This window comes from Felis catus, chromosome D4, assembly GCF_018350175.1.
Source record: "Felis catus isolate Fca126 chromosome D4, F.catus_Fca126_mat1.0, whole genome shotgun sequence".
Lineage (NCBI taxonomy): Eukaryota > Metazoa > Chordata > Mammalia > Carnivora > Felidae > Felis > Felis catus.
The window spans coordinates 17,007,772-17,024,166 of NC_058380.1; the positions used below are offsets into that span (position 1 = coordinate 17,007,772).

At 42.5% G+C, this 16,395-nt stretch overlaps 1 protein-coding gene and 1 long non-coding RNA gene across 3 annotated transcripts in view; both read right to left on the reverse strand.

Annotated features, from left to right (window-relative positions):
* The window catches only part of CARNMT1 (carnosine N-methyltransferase 1), a 44,628-nt gene extending 40,034 nt beyond the window's left edge, over nt 1–4,594 (reverse strand). Inside the window, exon 1 of one of the 2 annotated variants that reach the window (XM_011288282.4) lies at nt 4,137–4,594. In XM_011288282.4, coding sequence (XP_011286584.1) covers nt 4,137–4,372 — 236 coding nt within the window. In that variant the 5' untranslated portion in view covers nt 4,373–4,594. The remainder of the gene's footprint in view (nt 1–4,136) is intronic. The other variant, XM_011288284.3, reaches the window with a different exon arrangement.
* Nucleotides 4,595–5,288: 694 nt separating this feature from the next.
* LOC111557619 lies at nt 5,289–10,007 on the reverse strand. Its single transcript, XR_002737840.2, has 2 exons — nt 9,943–10,007; nt 5,289–8,812 (listed from the first exon to the last, which is right to left on the reverse strand). It is a non-coding gene; the product is annotated as an uncharacterized LOC111557619 (long non-coding RNA).
* Nucleotides 10,008–16,395: the final 6,388 nt, after the last annotated feature.

Below are 16,395 nucleotides of genomic sequence, written 5' to 3' on the forward strand. Positions count from 1 at the left end.
GGCTCCAGCTCCGAGCTGTCAACACAGAGCCCGATGCAGGGCTCGAACTCAGGAACCGAGAGATCATGACCTGAGCCGAAGTCAGACGCCCAACTGACTGGGCCACCCAGGTGCCCCCTTACTATATTATTTTAAATGGGGCTAGCTTCACTGATCTAAAGACGCTTACCCTACCAATGTACTTCAAGAAAGGGGTGGGCAAACTATGGCCCCCTGGTTACTAGGCCCATTTTACAAGGAGTTTTACTGGAACATAGCCATGCCCAATTGTTCACATACTGCCGACAGTTGTTTCCATACAGGGCAGAGTTAAATAGCTGTAAGAGACTACCTAGCCTTTCAACCTTAAAAACATTCATTGCCTGGCCCTTTAAACAAAGTTTCCCAAACAGCTTTTAAGGAATTTTTTATAACCTTCAGGCTCTCCTTGGTTCTGAACTCAGTGGCAAGAGGCCATATCCTCTGGTGGCTAAGGGGAGAAAGGAGAGTGAGCAGCCATTATTTCCTGGGATAGCTCTGGGATATTATTTCCCTCAGCTCTCTCCGGAAGGCTGGTCTCCGCAGTGACCCCAACTCTGATTTAGTCTCCTTTCATCAGCGTGGGTCTGATACTGCTGGGTCTGAGCCAAGGGCCAAGGTCATAGACCCATTCTTCTGCACCTGCTGAATTACTCTAGAATTCCAAACGGGAAAGCATTATCTTTTCAGAAGGAAAGTCTGTCTCAATCCATTTTAAATATTTATTAAAAACTCACAGTTAGGGGCGTCTGGGTGGCTCAGTCGGTTAAGTGTCCGATTTCGGCTCGGGTCATGATCTTGTGGTTCATGGGTTCGAGCCCCATGTCAGGCTCTGTGAGGACAGCTCAGAGCCTGGAGCCTGCTTCGGATTCTGTGTCTCCCTCTCTCTGCCCCTTCCCCAGCTCACCTCTGTCTCTGTCTCTCTCTCAAAAATAAATAAACATTAAAAAAAAAAAACCTCACAGTTAAAACTGTCTTACTAAGTATCACTGCTTGCGAATGCAGGGTAAAATCTTAGCGAACAATTCTGGGTTTCAGGCCAGACTCTACCACAACTTGGTTGTATAAGCCTGGGCAAGCTATTTGCCTCTTTACATGGCTATTCCTTCACCTGTACAAAAGAACTTTACCTCTCCATGTTTTGAATCTCACCTAATTGCTATTTCTAAAAGCAGGATGTTTCTGACGAGACCTTTGATTTTTTAACTGTAGTATCTTCTCCATGACCAAGTATCTTCATTCATTTTAGGACTGACAATTTTTTTTTTTTTTTTTTTTTTGCTATTTGCTACAATACTCGAATCGTTTTTGCCTTAATCAAAATACATCATCTATGCATAATCTGTAGGAAACACAAAGTTGGAAGCCATTGGAAAAACATTAATCAAGACAACTCTTGCCTTGTGATTTTTAATCTAAGTCTCCTATAGAATAACTAAAAGACATTTAGCAATAAAAGTAAACTCCACAATTTAGAAGTACTCGCTAAAGCTTCAGAACAGGATCGTCCATCAGAACGTACTGCAGTGATGGAAAGGTTTACATCTGCACTGTCCAATATGGCAGCCACCAGCCACATTTGAAAAGCACTTGAAACGTGGCTAGTGAGGCTGAGAAAATGAATTTTACATTTTATTAAGTTTTAATTAATTTAAGCTTAAATTTAGCGAGATGTGATTAGTGACTACGGTACCACAGTGCAGGTCTAGAAGATCATAAAATGCTGGACTGTAACAACTCAGAGTATTTTCTGCTACAAAATGCTTTCCATACCCCCTAGTCCTTCAAGTGATGTTTTAAAACACATTTTTTTTTAATTTTTTTTTTTCAATGTTTATTTATTTTTGGGACAGAGAGAGACAGAGCATGAACGGGGGAGGGGCAGAGAGAGAGGGAGACACAGAATCGGAAACAGGCTCCAGGCTCTGAGCCATCAGCCCAGATCCTGACGCGGGGCTCGAACTCACAGACCGCGAGATCGTGACCTGGCTGAAGTCGGACGCTTAACCGACTGCGCCACCCAGGCGCCCCTAAAACACATTTTTTTAATACTATTTTCAGTCTATTTCAATGTTTCATCAAGAGAGTACATGCCAGGAGCACCTGAGTGGCTCAGTTAAGCCTCTTGATTTCAGCTGAGATCATGATCTTACTCTTCATGAGATAGAGCCCTGCATTGGGCTCTGCGCTGATAGGAGCCTGCTTGGGACTCTCTCTTTCTCTCTCTCTCTCAAATAAACAAACACTTAAAAAGAAAAAAAAAAAGAGTACACACAAATAAAAAGGATTGTTTTTAAAAAGTGAAAGTGTCCTCAATCCCACATTAAACAGGGGGATGAGTAAACTATCACAACCACCAGAACATTCACACAAGCACTCTTCTCTATATTGCCACACTTGAGCCCTCGTGCCACATCAAAGGTCTCTGTGCTCTCACAAAAAGGCCCATTTGATACCTAATCATAAGTATCAATTTTATATATGAATCTGCACAAACACACATTTTAACTAATTGGGTCTACTGTGATTCACTGTATTTCCAGAAAATATTCCAATATTCTTTCTAGAATTTTCATAGTAAAATGTACCAGACTTCTCTGTACCTACCTCTCCTAGTTATCTAAATCTAAGGTCAGTTGTTTCCCCTCCCTGTGGTGATTCTTGAAGGCACAATACTTGCATCAAATTCAATTCTGTGGTTTTCTGCCTTCCTCCCTGTGTTGATACTAAGTAAAATACCCATATGAGTTACTTCCCTTTTGGGCTCCATAAGTAATGCAGTCCACGGTTCCTGTGCTTGGGTTTAATCAGTAAATTATTTCACCAAGATCTTTGCATTTCAAAATGTCATGTTACAAATGTAGTCAGATTCTAAATAACTTTAACTTTTTATTGAGCAAGTTTCCCAACTCAAAAAAGTAACAAACTACCGACCTGTCACAAATTCAGACTACTTGGGAATGACAAACGCATTTCTTTGCTACTACTTGTCTTATTTGTTAAAAATAGAGCTTCAACAACATATGCCAAGCTCTGGTGACACAAAAATAAATAAGGATCAGTCCCTGCCCTTGAAGAGGTCACAGTCAAGCAATTAAAAAAAAAAAAAAAAAAAAAAAAAAAAAAGAAGTCTGCATAAAGCACAGCAGGAGCCCATCTAAGGGAACAAGTTTTACTTGTGCAGGTCATGTCCATGTATCTCATTCCAACTGCAGACTCAGAACACAGCCGTCGGTGGCCTCATCTCTTAACACGAATGAAAGTGCTATATTTACCTAAAAATCTAAGTCCCTTTCAGATCTCGGAATTAGAATTTTGCGACTAAGCTATTTTAACATCTATCTAAAAAAGAAAAGTGGAAGTTAGGGAGTTTAAAAGTCCTACCACCGTGCCCAGCCCACAGTGAGAATTCGATACATATTTGCCGAAGAAAAGATCATAAAAGCGGTTCTTTGCTGTGCCTTCTCTCATTTCCCTCTTTAATACTTAAATTGTAGAGCATCCGGACCACCTCCGACCTTAATTTCACCCACCAGTTAAAGACATTGAGCGCCATCATTCACCACTAATGTGCCTGTACATTCAAAGCGCCAAGGGGGTTGGGGTGGAAATCTTACGCAGCTCTCACAAGAACTGGCCAACAGTTTGGGAAAATTCGTCCTACGGCATCCCACGTGTAGGTGAACTTGGGTTCTCCGTGTGTTCAGTTTGGAGGACATCGACAACACATACAGATCATGCCCAGCACTGGACGATTTTACCACCATCATCTTCTATCTGCAATTGTTAACAGCACTTTTCCGGTCACCCCCACCGGCCTCAAAGCCAAACCTTTAACGAGGGATGAAAGGCAAGAGAGCTAATCTGATCCTGAGGTTGGAAGACACGAGGCTGAGCAGCAGACGGCGCGGCAGACACGCGGCTGTGCAGGGCCGGGAAGGGCTAACGTGGTACGAGGTGACTCAGGGGCCCGGAGGTCAGATCTGGCGGCCCGGTCCGGGTGCCCCGGAGGCGTGGCGGCCGAGGGCGAGCGCGGCGGGCGCCCCCGTTCCGGCGGGTCCGCCGCAACCAGCGGGCACCTCGATGGGCTGCGCCGGGGTCCGCCACGGGCTTCTTACCCGTAGTAGCGGAAGGCATTAATGATCTTCCAGAAGTGCTCGCGCTCGAGCCGCTCCTCCTCCTCCTCGGTGCTGCGCGCGGCCGCCGCCGCCGCCGAAACCGCCGCGGCTGAGGCCAAACGCCCGGCGGAGAACTGCACTTCCACCTCCTCGCTCCCGCAGCGGCCGCCGCCGCCTCCCCCGCAGCCCTCGGGCAGCTGAGAAGCGGGCGGCGGAGGGCGCCGCCGTCGCTGCATCGCCGCCGCGGCCCTAGGCCTGGCTCGCTTGCGTCTCGCCGCGACTGAGAGCGTGGTGGCGGCTGCTCGGCCTTCCTCTAGACGGCGCCCGCCGCGGACATGCCCCCAGCTCGCGGTGCGCTCCGCCCCCGCCGCCCTCAGGCCTCCATCCGCGCCGGGCTCCGCCAGGTCTTCAGGAGCGCCCGGCACGAGCGCGCATGCGCATGCGAGGGTACGACGGAGGGCCGCGGCCGCCTGCGCTCATTTGCTGCCAGGCCTCGGCGACCGCGCGCTGCCGTAAGGACGGCGCGCCCGATGGGCGGGGCGAAGGGTCAGGTGGGAGGAGCGAAGGAGGGGGAATCCCTGGTGGGGTGGGGCTGGCACCTGCGAGACACGGCGTGGGTTGGGTTTAAGAGCCTGCGAGTGCTGGATTTGGGGACAGGCAGTTGAACTAAGTCTATAGGAAGGGAAAACAGAAACACTGGTCAGCTTTGATGACTTCATTAGGAATTTTTATGTAAGAAAATCTAGAGGGAAGGTCTGGCGTCCACCCTAATTTAAATCTAATTTATTTTCTAAATACATTTCCATTTGTAATTACGGGGGGGGGGGTGCGGGGAGGGCGGGGAGAGACACACCATCATCTTCTCAGTGTTGAGGAGTTTGCGAAAATCCTAATCCCGCCTTGACTGGTGGTGGTAGCCGATGAAGAACATGTTGGACCCAAGTTCAGTCCAGTACCCGCGCTCTGGAAGACCCCCAAAGTGCCCATGAGCCATAATGCCTCAGCGCTGGTGCCAGTAGCCTCCAACGGTGGTCCTTAACAATGCCAGCCTTAACTTCTTTCTCTTCTTCCTCTCTATACATTTTTTGCCTCATTGCTTCTGAGCTCATAGTTAAAACAGGTGCCCCCCCACATTCACACTTAATACTATTCTTAGAAAATAACTTATTTTATTCAATTTTATCTGTCACTCAGCATGTCAGTCTTACAAAAAAGTGCTAAAGGGGAAAGAGTGCTTTTTTCAGAAGAGTTAAATATGCCCAGAGACCACAAATTCAGTAAAAACATATAATGATATTGAAAAGGAAGTGGCTTCATATTTTCAGAATTTAATAATTTAAAAGCAATGCTTTAAAAAGTCCTGTGGTTAGTCTATATTAATGTTACATTTTTATACAAGATTTTTATAAAAGGTTAAAGTATTTATTGAATAGTAATGCAGTAATATATGCTCCAAAATTCAAAAGGAAAATACAAAGAGTTACAAATGTGAAGCTTCTTTACCTTTCTAGCCACTCTTATCCCCTACCCAGAGACAATATATCAATTTCTTGCCCATTCTTCCACTTCTATCCAGTGCATATTTTTCTTAGAAACTGGTATTTGGAAGTTATATATATATTCTCATATTATTAACTGTTAACCAATACTGTTTTCATATATAATTGCACATACAAATATGCAAATTACCTATGTAATAATTTTGATGCACTGATATAGGTCTCAATGACCTAATTGATATCGGCCAGAATGCTATGGATAATGATAATCAGCAACATACTTTTCATCATCCTGGGAAGGATAATAAACATTTTCAAATTAATCTATGTAGAGGTTTGCTTGGTTCTGTCTCATTATTCGGTGAAAATCTTAGGGTCTATGTCATTAAGGCACTCCACCTTAATCTCACTTGTGATTTCACAGATAAGGAAACTCGATATTAAATAATCCATGGGGCACAGTACCTTACTGGCACTACACCCACCCACCCACCCAACTCTTGCGCCTGCATTTTATCAGTATTTGGTTATGACCCTGACTGTACTTTTAGAATATTATGTAACATTTAACATTTTTCAATTTTTTTTTCACATCACCTCATTTGTTCACGACTCTGTGAAGGAGGTGTTATTATTGTCTTCCTTCAACAAAAGAAGAAAGACTCAGAGAATTTAATTGTCTTGCCAAGGAGTACATAAATAGCAGAACTGACATTCATCTATTCATTCAGTCTTCTCAACAAATGGGTTGACTGCCTCCTATGTTTCCTGCACTGAGCTTAAAGGCAGCTAGAAGCTGGGCTTTTTAGTCTCACTTTGCCTGTTGGTAACTATGACTGTTTGAAAAGTTACTTGAGACCTTGATTACATTATTTCTAAAATGAGTATAGTACCCTTCTCACAGGGTCATCTGAGGAATAAATGAGATAAAGAATGAGAAATGCCTGGTATTTCTGCTCTGTAAATGTTAATTTCCTCTCTTCCTTCCAGATGTATCTAGGATACATTTTTGGCCTTGTTTCAAAGCACTTTTAGGACTTCCTTGACCTAACTTCTCTACAACGAGTACCTCCTATAGAAATCTTCGTAAACCATGGGGCCATTTGGGCAGAAATATTTTCATCAGATCATTCTTTCTTCGGTTATTCTGAAGAACTATTAGTTAAGCAGTTAAAGCTCACACACTCATATGTTCATACATTGCTAATGGGAATGGAAAATAGAAAAGCCACTGTGGGAAAGAGTATAGCACTTTCTTACAAAACTGAACCTGTGCATACTATACTATCCAGTCATTGCACTCTTGGACATTCATCCCAGAGAAATGAAAAAATGTGTTCACACAAAAACCTAATTTACACGAAAGCTCATGGTAGAAGCCAAAATTTAGTAACAACCCAAACGAGTGTTAGTAGATGAATGGTTAAACAAAGTGGAGCACATCCATACCATGAGATCCTTACTCAGCAATGAGAAAAGGAATCATCTAGTTATACACTCGGTAACTCAGATGAGGGGTGCCTGGCTGGCTCAGTCAGTGGAGCATGCAACTCTTGATCTTGGGGTTGTGAGTTCGAGCCCCACAATGGATGCAGAGATTATTTTAAAAACAAATGACTTAAAAATATAACTTAGGTGAATCTCAAAAGAATTATGGTGAGTGGGAAGAAAATCACAAAGGGTTACACATACTGTATGATTCCATTTATATATTTTGTCTTGAAATGACAAAACTATAGAGCTAGAAAACAGATTCGTGGCTGCCAGAGGTCGGAGGTGGTAGGAGTAAAAGGGGTGTCTGTTGTGATAAAAGGGAGTACAAAAGAATCTTGTGATAGAACTGTTCTGTATCTTGACTGTGGTAGAGGTCACACAAATCTGTGCTTTGGTAAAATTGCATAGAAATTAATATATATGCCATATATACATAAATGGATACGTACCAAACTGGTGAAATTGAATAAGGTCAATTGGTTGTATCAATGTCAACTTCCAGACTGTGATATTGTGCTATGGTTATGCAAGATAATGCCATTGGGTCGAGAGTATACGAAATCTTTCCGAATTATTTCTTGCAACTGCATACGAATCTACAATAATCTCAAAACAAAAGGTCTTCAGAATCACACATAAACCTGTGACTTCTACTTAATTCTAGATACATTTTTACATATAAGCCCAGAAGAAGCTTCTAAGTAAATTAAATAAGTTTCTCATTTTAAAAACTTGAATTATGGAAATTTTCAAAGTTAAATAAAAGTAGAGGCAATAACATAAGCAACCTACTATATTATTACAATCCTTCACCCAATGTCACCAATTCTCAAAAGTCTGTAACCTTGTTTTGCCTCACTTCCTTTTGCTGTTTTACAAGGGTGTTCCCAGACATTATATTGTTTTTCCCCCATGCAAACTTCAGTGCGCATGTCTGAGAGGAACTTTGAAAAGATAACCATCACGTCATTATTGTGTCTATCGACAAAAATTAATAATCAATCTTATTAACTTCTAATACCCAGTTCTTATTCAAATTTCCCTATTCGCCTCAAAGATGTCTTTTTGTAGTTAGTTGTTACAACTCAGAACATCATGACTCTTGTATCTCTTCTACTCCTCAAGACCCTGCTTCTTTCCCTCTTCCTTTCTTGTTATCATGGCATTTTTTTGCTCTGTTTTGTTCTGTTTTTGTTTTTGTTTTTGTTTTTTTAGAAAGCTGGATCGTTGGACCTGCAGAATATCCCATATTCTGGATTTAGTCTGATTGTTTTCTCGTGGCATCATTTCTTGCTTCTTTTACCCAATACTATGTTTCAAAGTCTTATCCACGTTGTGTGTAGACCTATAGTTTGTTCGTTTTCACACCATACGGTATTCCTTGGGTGAACACAGCACAATTGATTTTTTATTAGAAGACCTTACTTTTTTTCGCGTACACCCCAGCTCCTTTATCCATTTTTTTCTTCAGAGCACTTAGCACTACCTGACATTGCAGTCCTGTAATGGTTAATTTTATGTGTCAACTTGACTGAGTTGAGAGATGCCCAGATAGCTGTTAAAACACGATTTCTGGGTGTGGCTGTCAGCGTGTCTCCAAAAAGAGATTACCATATGAGTCAGTAGACTGAGTAAAGAGCATTCTCATCAGTGCAGGTGGGCACCATCCAATCCTCTGGGGGCCTGAGTGGGAACAAAAAAAGCAGAGGAAGGGTGAATTTGCTTGGGCTGAAACAATCAGCTTCCTCTGCTCTTGGACAGCAGAGCTTTGGGTTCTCAAACTTTCAGATTCAGACCTGGACTTAACACCTTCAGCCCCCTATTCTCAGGCCTCAGACTCAAGTTGCCTGTTTTCAATTTTCTTCTCAATAGTGACATAAGGGGCTTTCCTTCACCACTAAGATTCAGTTGGAAACCACTCAACCCAAGTCAGATTTCTCAGCTGCAGACAACAGAATCCATTCTAGCTACTTTAAGCAGAAAATCATTTATTGAAATGCTGGCACACAAAATTTTTAGGAAGCCCTGGGAATTGAGCTTGATCTGCTACACGGAAATAATGTGGCTCAATGCCTGTTTTTCCAAAGGAAAGTGTTTTATTGGACACCAATTCCACCCCTGCCCACCATTCATCACTTACAATGTTAAGGACCAGATAATAAAACCTGGGCTATAACTACCCTGAAAACACCAAATGCTTCTGCCATAAGATCACGGTTTCCCACATGTGGCCATCATTTTATCACGTTCGCTTCTGCCTTCCAAGTGAGAACCTTAGTTACAAAGAAGTGTGAGGAATGTGTGTTTTCGCTTTCTAACCTCTAAAGTAGAGGAAGGCATTCGGGAAAGTGGAAGGAGGGGATATTCAGAGAGCTAATCTATGTCACTGCCAGGATGACTATTTGTGTGTCACTGATGAGCACCGTAGTCAACACTGGTTGACTGGGTCCAGGTGACAAGGAACAGAACAGTACAGAGCAACAACACCGGATCTGGCTTAGGAGGTCTAGGCTAGGATGTTGACATTGATACAAGTAGGCATATGACCTTAGGGAAGTCAACTAATCTCCCTGGACTATGTTCTCATCTATAAAGTGAAACCGCTGGACAACTGTTTTTAAAAGATCTTTGTAGCTCTAACATTCTATGATTCAAAAATCATTTTAGAGGCAAAATCCTTCGATTTCAAGCAGTCTTCTTAAAAAAAAATGCTGTTGGTCAGTGAGTTTTATATCTGCAGTTTTCTATGTTTAGTTTTTTGTTTTTTGGTTTTTTTCCCCTGCTCTCAGTTTGCCTATTATTTTTTTAAATACCTTAGTATCCAGGGATGCCCGGGTGGCTCAGTCGATTTAGTGTCCAACGCGAGATTTTGGCTCAGGTCATGATCTTGAGGTTTGTGAGATCGAGCCTTGCTTCAGCTTCCAGGCTGACAGCAAGGAGCCTGCTTAGGATTCTCTCTCTCCCTCTTTCTCTGCCTCTCCTCTGCCTGCTCTCTCTCTCTCTCTGAAAAATATATAAATAAACTTTATAAATACATACATACATACACGCATATGTATGTACCTTGGTATCCAGGATGAGATTCCTGCATACCATTTCCAAAGCTGATCTCTCACTCAGGTATAGACTGGATAAACACGATGAATTGAAAGAAGGAAACTCCACGTTTTATTGTCTGAACAAGAAGTCCAAACCTGTTTTCTTGCTTTGGGTACAATGGTTAACAAAAGCATCCCTTAGTTTTCTTAGTGTGCCGACGAAGTTACTCCCTCATTATTCTCAAGTAGGTTTCATAATGATTAAATGTTAGAAATCTACGGGCCTGTTCATCTACAGATTATACTTATACAATGAGAAGACATCTCATTGGAAGTTCACATTTACATATTATGTTGATTTGCCTTTTAATTGGCTGCTTTACCCACTTTGAAGTAAAACTTCTTTGAGGGTGGGAGGCATATTCGTTTTGTTCGTGCCCATATCCCCAACGTCCAGCCCTGTGTCTCGCACGTACAGATTTTCTAAAACCATTTTGTGAAATAAATAAGTGAATCCATAAGTGCCAGGCACTGTACAAAACACTGTAGATATATAATTGCATATAATTTAATACAATAGTATTGCCACCCTTTTTTTTTTTAACAGATAAGAACACTAAGAAGACTTTCAGTGACCCTGTCAAAGTAATACAGCTATTAAATGGGAAAGCCCTGAAGTGGAAGCAAGTCTACAAAACCCAGAAAAAAACTATTAACCACTGAATCTACTGCCTATTGAAGTTGGTCTTGTTTACCCTTAAATAAGATTCATGAAGTCCTTTTACTTTAGGAAACCTTATTAACTTGCAAATAATTGTTATTCACAGAGACTTAACATTCCAGGTGGACAAGAAGGGCTAGAGATTTTGCTAACCAAAACTGAGAGAATAGATTGCCCAAATAATAGGTCTGCAGAGACAAACTACTTCTTAGGCTTTATGTGAAATATCTTGATTTTCTGTCAATACAGACCCCAACTGCTATTGACCTAAGGATCTCACGGAAAAGGGAAAAGGCCACTTGGGACTTCCTTGGCATACTAACAGAGTTCCTATATGATCATCATCATCATTCTAGGATTTATGATTTTATTCTTGGAATTCCTCTACTAATTCCGCTCTTTATGAGTCTAGTGTTTGTCTTAGAACTAGCTTGTTTTGCCTTTGTATTCTTTGTTGGCAGTAGCTGGATCTAGATGAAGGAGACCATCATTTGGTCTTAAAATAACAAGCACGCTCTCCCCTATAAAAATAGAGATATGATTCCTAGAAATGGTTTCCGTGTACTTTTTGTGACTCTTTATATTCTTGTTTCTTTTAATTTTTTTTAATGTTTATTTATTTTTGAGAGACAGAGCATGAGTGGGGCAGGGGCAGAGAGACAGGGAGACACAGAGTCTGAAGCAGGCTCCAGGCTCTGAGCTGTCAGCACAGAACCCGATGCGGGGCTCAAACTCACGAACGGTGAGATCATGACCCGAGCCGAAGTTGGCCGCTTAACCGACGGAGCCACCCAGGTGCCCCAATTCTTTACAGTCTTAATCACAGTGGGAGCCAATAGCCACTTGCAATCTTTGTATGCACATTGTTTTAATGTTCTCAATAGTTATTCTCCAATTTGGGATGAAAACTCTATTATTATTACTAATTTTTTAAAATAAAAAGTGAAATAAAATGGATTTTTGTGTAAATTATAAGTGGAAGTTGGTTTACAAAATATATCATAGATTATCTACTGCTAGGAATCACTGTTTCTTTACAGGAACACTAAAACAGTCCTTACAAAGTTACCTTCACATCCTATAAGTTCTAAATCTTTTGTTGTTGTTGTCATTGTTGAACATTTCAGATTAAAGAGATACTTTGAACTGACATTATTCCAAGCCTTCCCATTCTGAAATCCAGGGCAAGTTACCCTATACGCATACTTTTCCATGATTAGGGTACCAGGCAAGCAAATGCACCCCCGCAAAAAAAAATTGGAAGGAATTATATAACTATTACCTCTTAAAAAAAAAAAAAGCATCCTAGGGGGCAAAAAGCATCTAAGCAGTAATCATAGGAAAAAAATCAGAACTTGTTTGGGCATCCTTACTTTACAGATTCCTTTTTTGCTGTTGGTTGACATCACCCACAGTGACGAGGATAGGCATACCACCAGATTTTCAGGGCAAAAGGTCTATATGGTCATCTGAAAGCATTGAAAGGACCATGGATTTGTGCTTTGTCTGGGGATCTCACACAGGGAAAAAAGACACTTTCTGCAGAGCTCGTTCATCTTCCACCATTTGTCCTTTAACTTAAAGAAGACATGATATTGGCTATTCTATTTGAATGATCAGAATCACCATTACACCCCGCCATGACTCCTGGCTTTCCCTTTAAAAGTCCTATCAGGGCGTCTGGGTGGCTCAGTCGGTTGAGTGACCAACTTCAGCTCACGTCATGATCTCCAGTTCGTCAATTCCAGCCCTGCGTCGGGCTCTGTGCTGACAGCTCAGAGCCTGGAGCCTGCATAGGATTCTGTGTCTTCCTCTCTCTCTGTCCCTCCCCCATTCGCACTCTGTCTCTCTCTCTCTCTGTCTCTCAAAAATAAACATTAGAAAAAGTCTCTCAAAAATAAATAAAAGTTAAACATTAAAAAAAAAAAAGTCCTATCAGTTTTTGAGAGACCTCCGCATTGTCGAACCTTGAATGAGCTGTATCCGTGGTCTCATCAACATCTCCTGGGCATTTCTAAGAAATGCAGTATCTCACCTACTGAACCTGAATCTGAATCTGCATTTAAAGGAGGTTCCCAGGTGATTCATAGGCACATTAAAATTTGAAAAGCACTACTTTAGAAGCAACACAGAACACACATCCATGAATCCTTTCACTGATTGAAAGCTCATATGTATCATTCTGAGAGCCTATGTCAAAAAGAACAGAACGGCCAACTGACACAAGCTTCAGTAATAAGGACATTTACTATCTTAAGCAACACGAAGCCCCAAGGTAGGCAGCTTCAGGTTGAGTCATCCATATCACCCACCCAGGCCCCCCCAGCCTTCGGCTCTGCTATTTTCAGTGTGTGAGTGTAGTCCCTCAAAATCACAGATGGTTGCTACAGTCCAAGCATCACATCCAGATCCAACAAATCTAGCAAAGAAGAAAGTCCACTTCCTCCCATATGTGTTCCTTTTATTCAGTAGGTACACCTTTCCCGGAAGCCTCTCAGCCAACTTCCCCTTTCTGCAACACGGGGCCCACATCTAAGATAATGGAAGGCAGAGTATATATGACTACCTTGACAGTCTCAGATTCATTAATATCCTCTTCATAATCCTGAAACACATACCTGATCCAAAAACCAGGCCTCTTATCTCTTGTCAAGAAGAAAAGTGAAGAAGGGTGGGGTAGATATGAGGTGGGAGGGTGAGCTTGCAGGGACGGTAACTGATAATAACTTTACCTTCATGTGTAAACAGAAAAAAAGAATAAAGTAGGGATGACAGAAATCCTCTTTAAGGAATGAATCCCCTCTGCTTTAATATATACCCAGGCTGTAAGCATAACTATGTGCATCTAATTAATGTTTGGCTTCAGTTTACTTTATTGCACTCTATGCTCCATGCCAAATGAAGCCCTGATATGTGTTTTACTGGCTAGTAAACAGGCTTACATAAAAATTATTTGGGGCAGAGCTTGGCCTAGGTAAAAGATCTGATTTCAGACTTCTCTCCTGTGTATCAGATACAGGAGAGATTTCATACGATTGCTTTTCAAGAAATAATTTTCTTTTTCGGAAGCAAATGGATAATGTTCCTCTTCTGATTCAAATCCCTTACTGGTGTTTTGCTGCTCTTCGATAAAGTCTAAGTTACACAGCATAACATTACACCCTTCCCAGTGGGCAGTAGGCCACCTTTCCTGTCATGTCCCAGCTGGGACCTCCCATCCCTCACCTTATCACTCCCAAAAGGCACTCCTGCTTTTACAACTTCAGAGTTCTCCTTCCGCTGTGTCTGTGTTTCTCACACTGCTTTGTAAGTAGTTGTTAAAAAATATTTGGTTCCCCAGCAGGTTGTGAGCTCATTTAAGGCCCAGACTGTTCCTGTTTGTAGCACCGTGTAGGTAATCCATAAGCACTCCATGAGCAGATATAGAGCAAAGGTTGGCAAACTTCTACAGAGAACCAGATAGTAAATATTTTTGACTTTGCAGGCCATGGGGTCTATCACAACTACTCAGCTCTGCTGTTATAGCATGCACAAAACCACACAGTACCTAAGGGGATGGGTGTGGCTGTGTTCTAATAAAACTTTATTAAAAGAAAAAAACAGGTGACTAGCTGGATTTAGCAAGTGGAACATAATTTGCTGACCCTGTTATAGATGAATAAATGTTAATAAACATTTGTGTTGCCATAATGACTTTTTCCTTTTTTTCCACACCATTTGAAGGCCCTTGGTGGCCTCAAACATTATCTCTCTGTCATTCTTTAGTGCTGTATCTACTAGATGACAGTTTCCAAGCATCTGGACCTGTTGGCCCTTTCCCTGGTCCCATTATAAAGAGTGGAAACAGGTGAGACAGAATACAACCAAGAGCCCTAAGTAGGATATTTCTCAGACACCAGGCATCTGAGAGGTGACCCTACATTTTATAGATTTAGCCACCCAGGAACCCCTGGGGTGGGAGGTGGGGGGGATTGAATCAACCTTTTAGTATCAGTTAGCTGAAATTCTGGATTTAAAGTGTAAAACGTGAGGGTGCCTGGGTGGCTCAGTCAGTTAAGCAGCTGACTCTTGGTTTTGGCTCAGGTCATGATCTCACAGTTCATGAGTTCGAGCCCTGTGTCAGGCTCTGCACTGGCAGTGCGGAGACTGCTTGGGATTCTTTTTCTCCCTTTCTCTGCCCCTCCCCCACTCGTGCAGTCTCTGTGTCTCTCAAAATAAATAAATAAAATTTAAAATAAAACGTAAAACATGAAGCTGGAATCGCGACAAGTGCCAGAATTTCACTATCTTCCTAAAATCTCTAGGAAAATCGGGTTTTTGGTGGGAGGTAATGTTTCTTACCCACTCTTGATGTTTCTTTCCACGAAAACGGAATTTACTCAAGCAATACCATCTTGACATTCTCTACTCCACTCACTCCGCCTGGGGGGAGGTGAGCTGTCTTATCTGATTGATACATTTGGGAAGAATATACTGGGCATGCTTGACTCATCTCTCGACCTTATTTTTCCCCCCTTCTTGGAAGTAAATGTTCTTGCGGTGAGCACAATTTCTTGTCTGTTGCTCATACTAAAAAGTCCTTCCCAGCTGGGAAACTTGTCCTGGTCCAATGCTGCCTATGACAACATGAGTACGTCTAATTCCAGATGGAGTTAGAAGACCTCACATTCAGACACATTCTCAAATGTAGGCTTCCTCGGTAACAGAGGGGATATTTTGTCCACCATCTGCTTCTCCTTTGTCTTATTGTTCAGTTTGTTCTGAACCCAGGTGGGAAAGAGGACAGCATGTTAACTGTATGTTCTTATTTTCGCTATTTGTGATACTCTGCCACCAGAGCCTCACTGACTGGGGATAGACTGCCCTCCCCGCACCCCCCGACCCAGACTAGCTAATTCCTGAGATAGCAAATAACGTCCCAGAACCTTCCCTATGTAAACTGACCAATCCAGAACCTACGTCCCCCCAACCACCTCCTTTACCAAACCCTCACACACTACGCCAATATTCCCTTGTTCTAATCAATCCAGGCTCAGGAACCAGACAATTTGGGACAGCCCCTACACCCTAGAGCCTCCTGAAATTATTCAAACTGGCCCATCCTAAACCTGCTCACTCTGCCTTGCCTGGCCTTTCCTGTGGAAACCATAATAAAGACTTTCCCCTTGTTCCTTCTATCTGCGGAACAGCCCTGTGCTTCCCCACGTGGTCCTGCGGGCTGTGGTGTGCCCTCTACTCTTGCGGACTGTGAGTAAAGAACTATCTTTTCAATGGCAGTCATCTCCTGATTTATTGGCTTCACCATACCTGAATAAAAATAACACCTACATTGGGGCACCTGGGTGGCTCAGTCGGTTAAGCATCCGACTTCAGCTCAGGTCATGATCTCATAGCTCGTGGGTTCAAGCCCTGTGTCGGCTCTGTGCTGACAGCTCAGAACCTGGAGCCTGCTTCGGATTCTGTGTCTCCCTCTCTCTCTGCCCCTCTGATCAGTCGGTGTCACATGT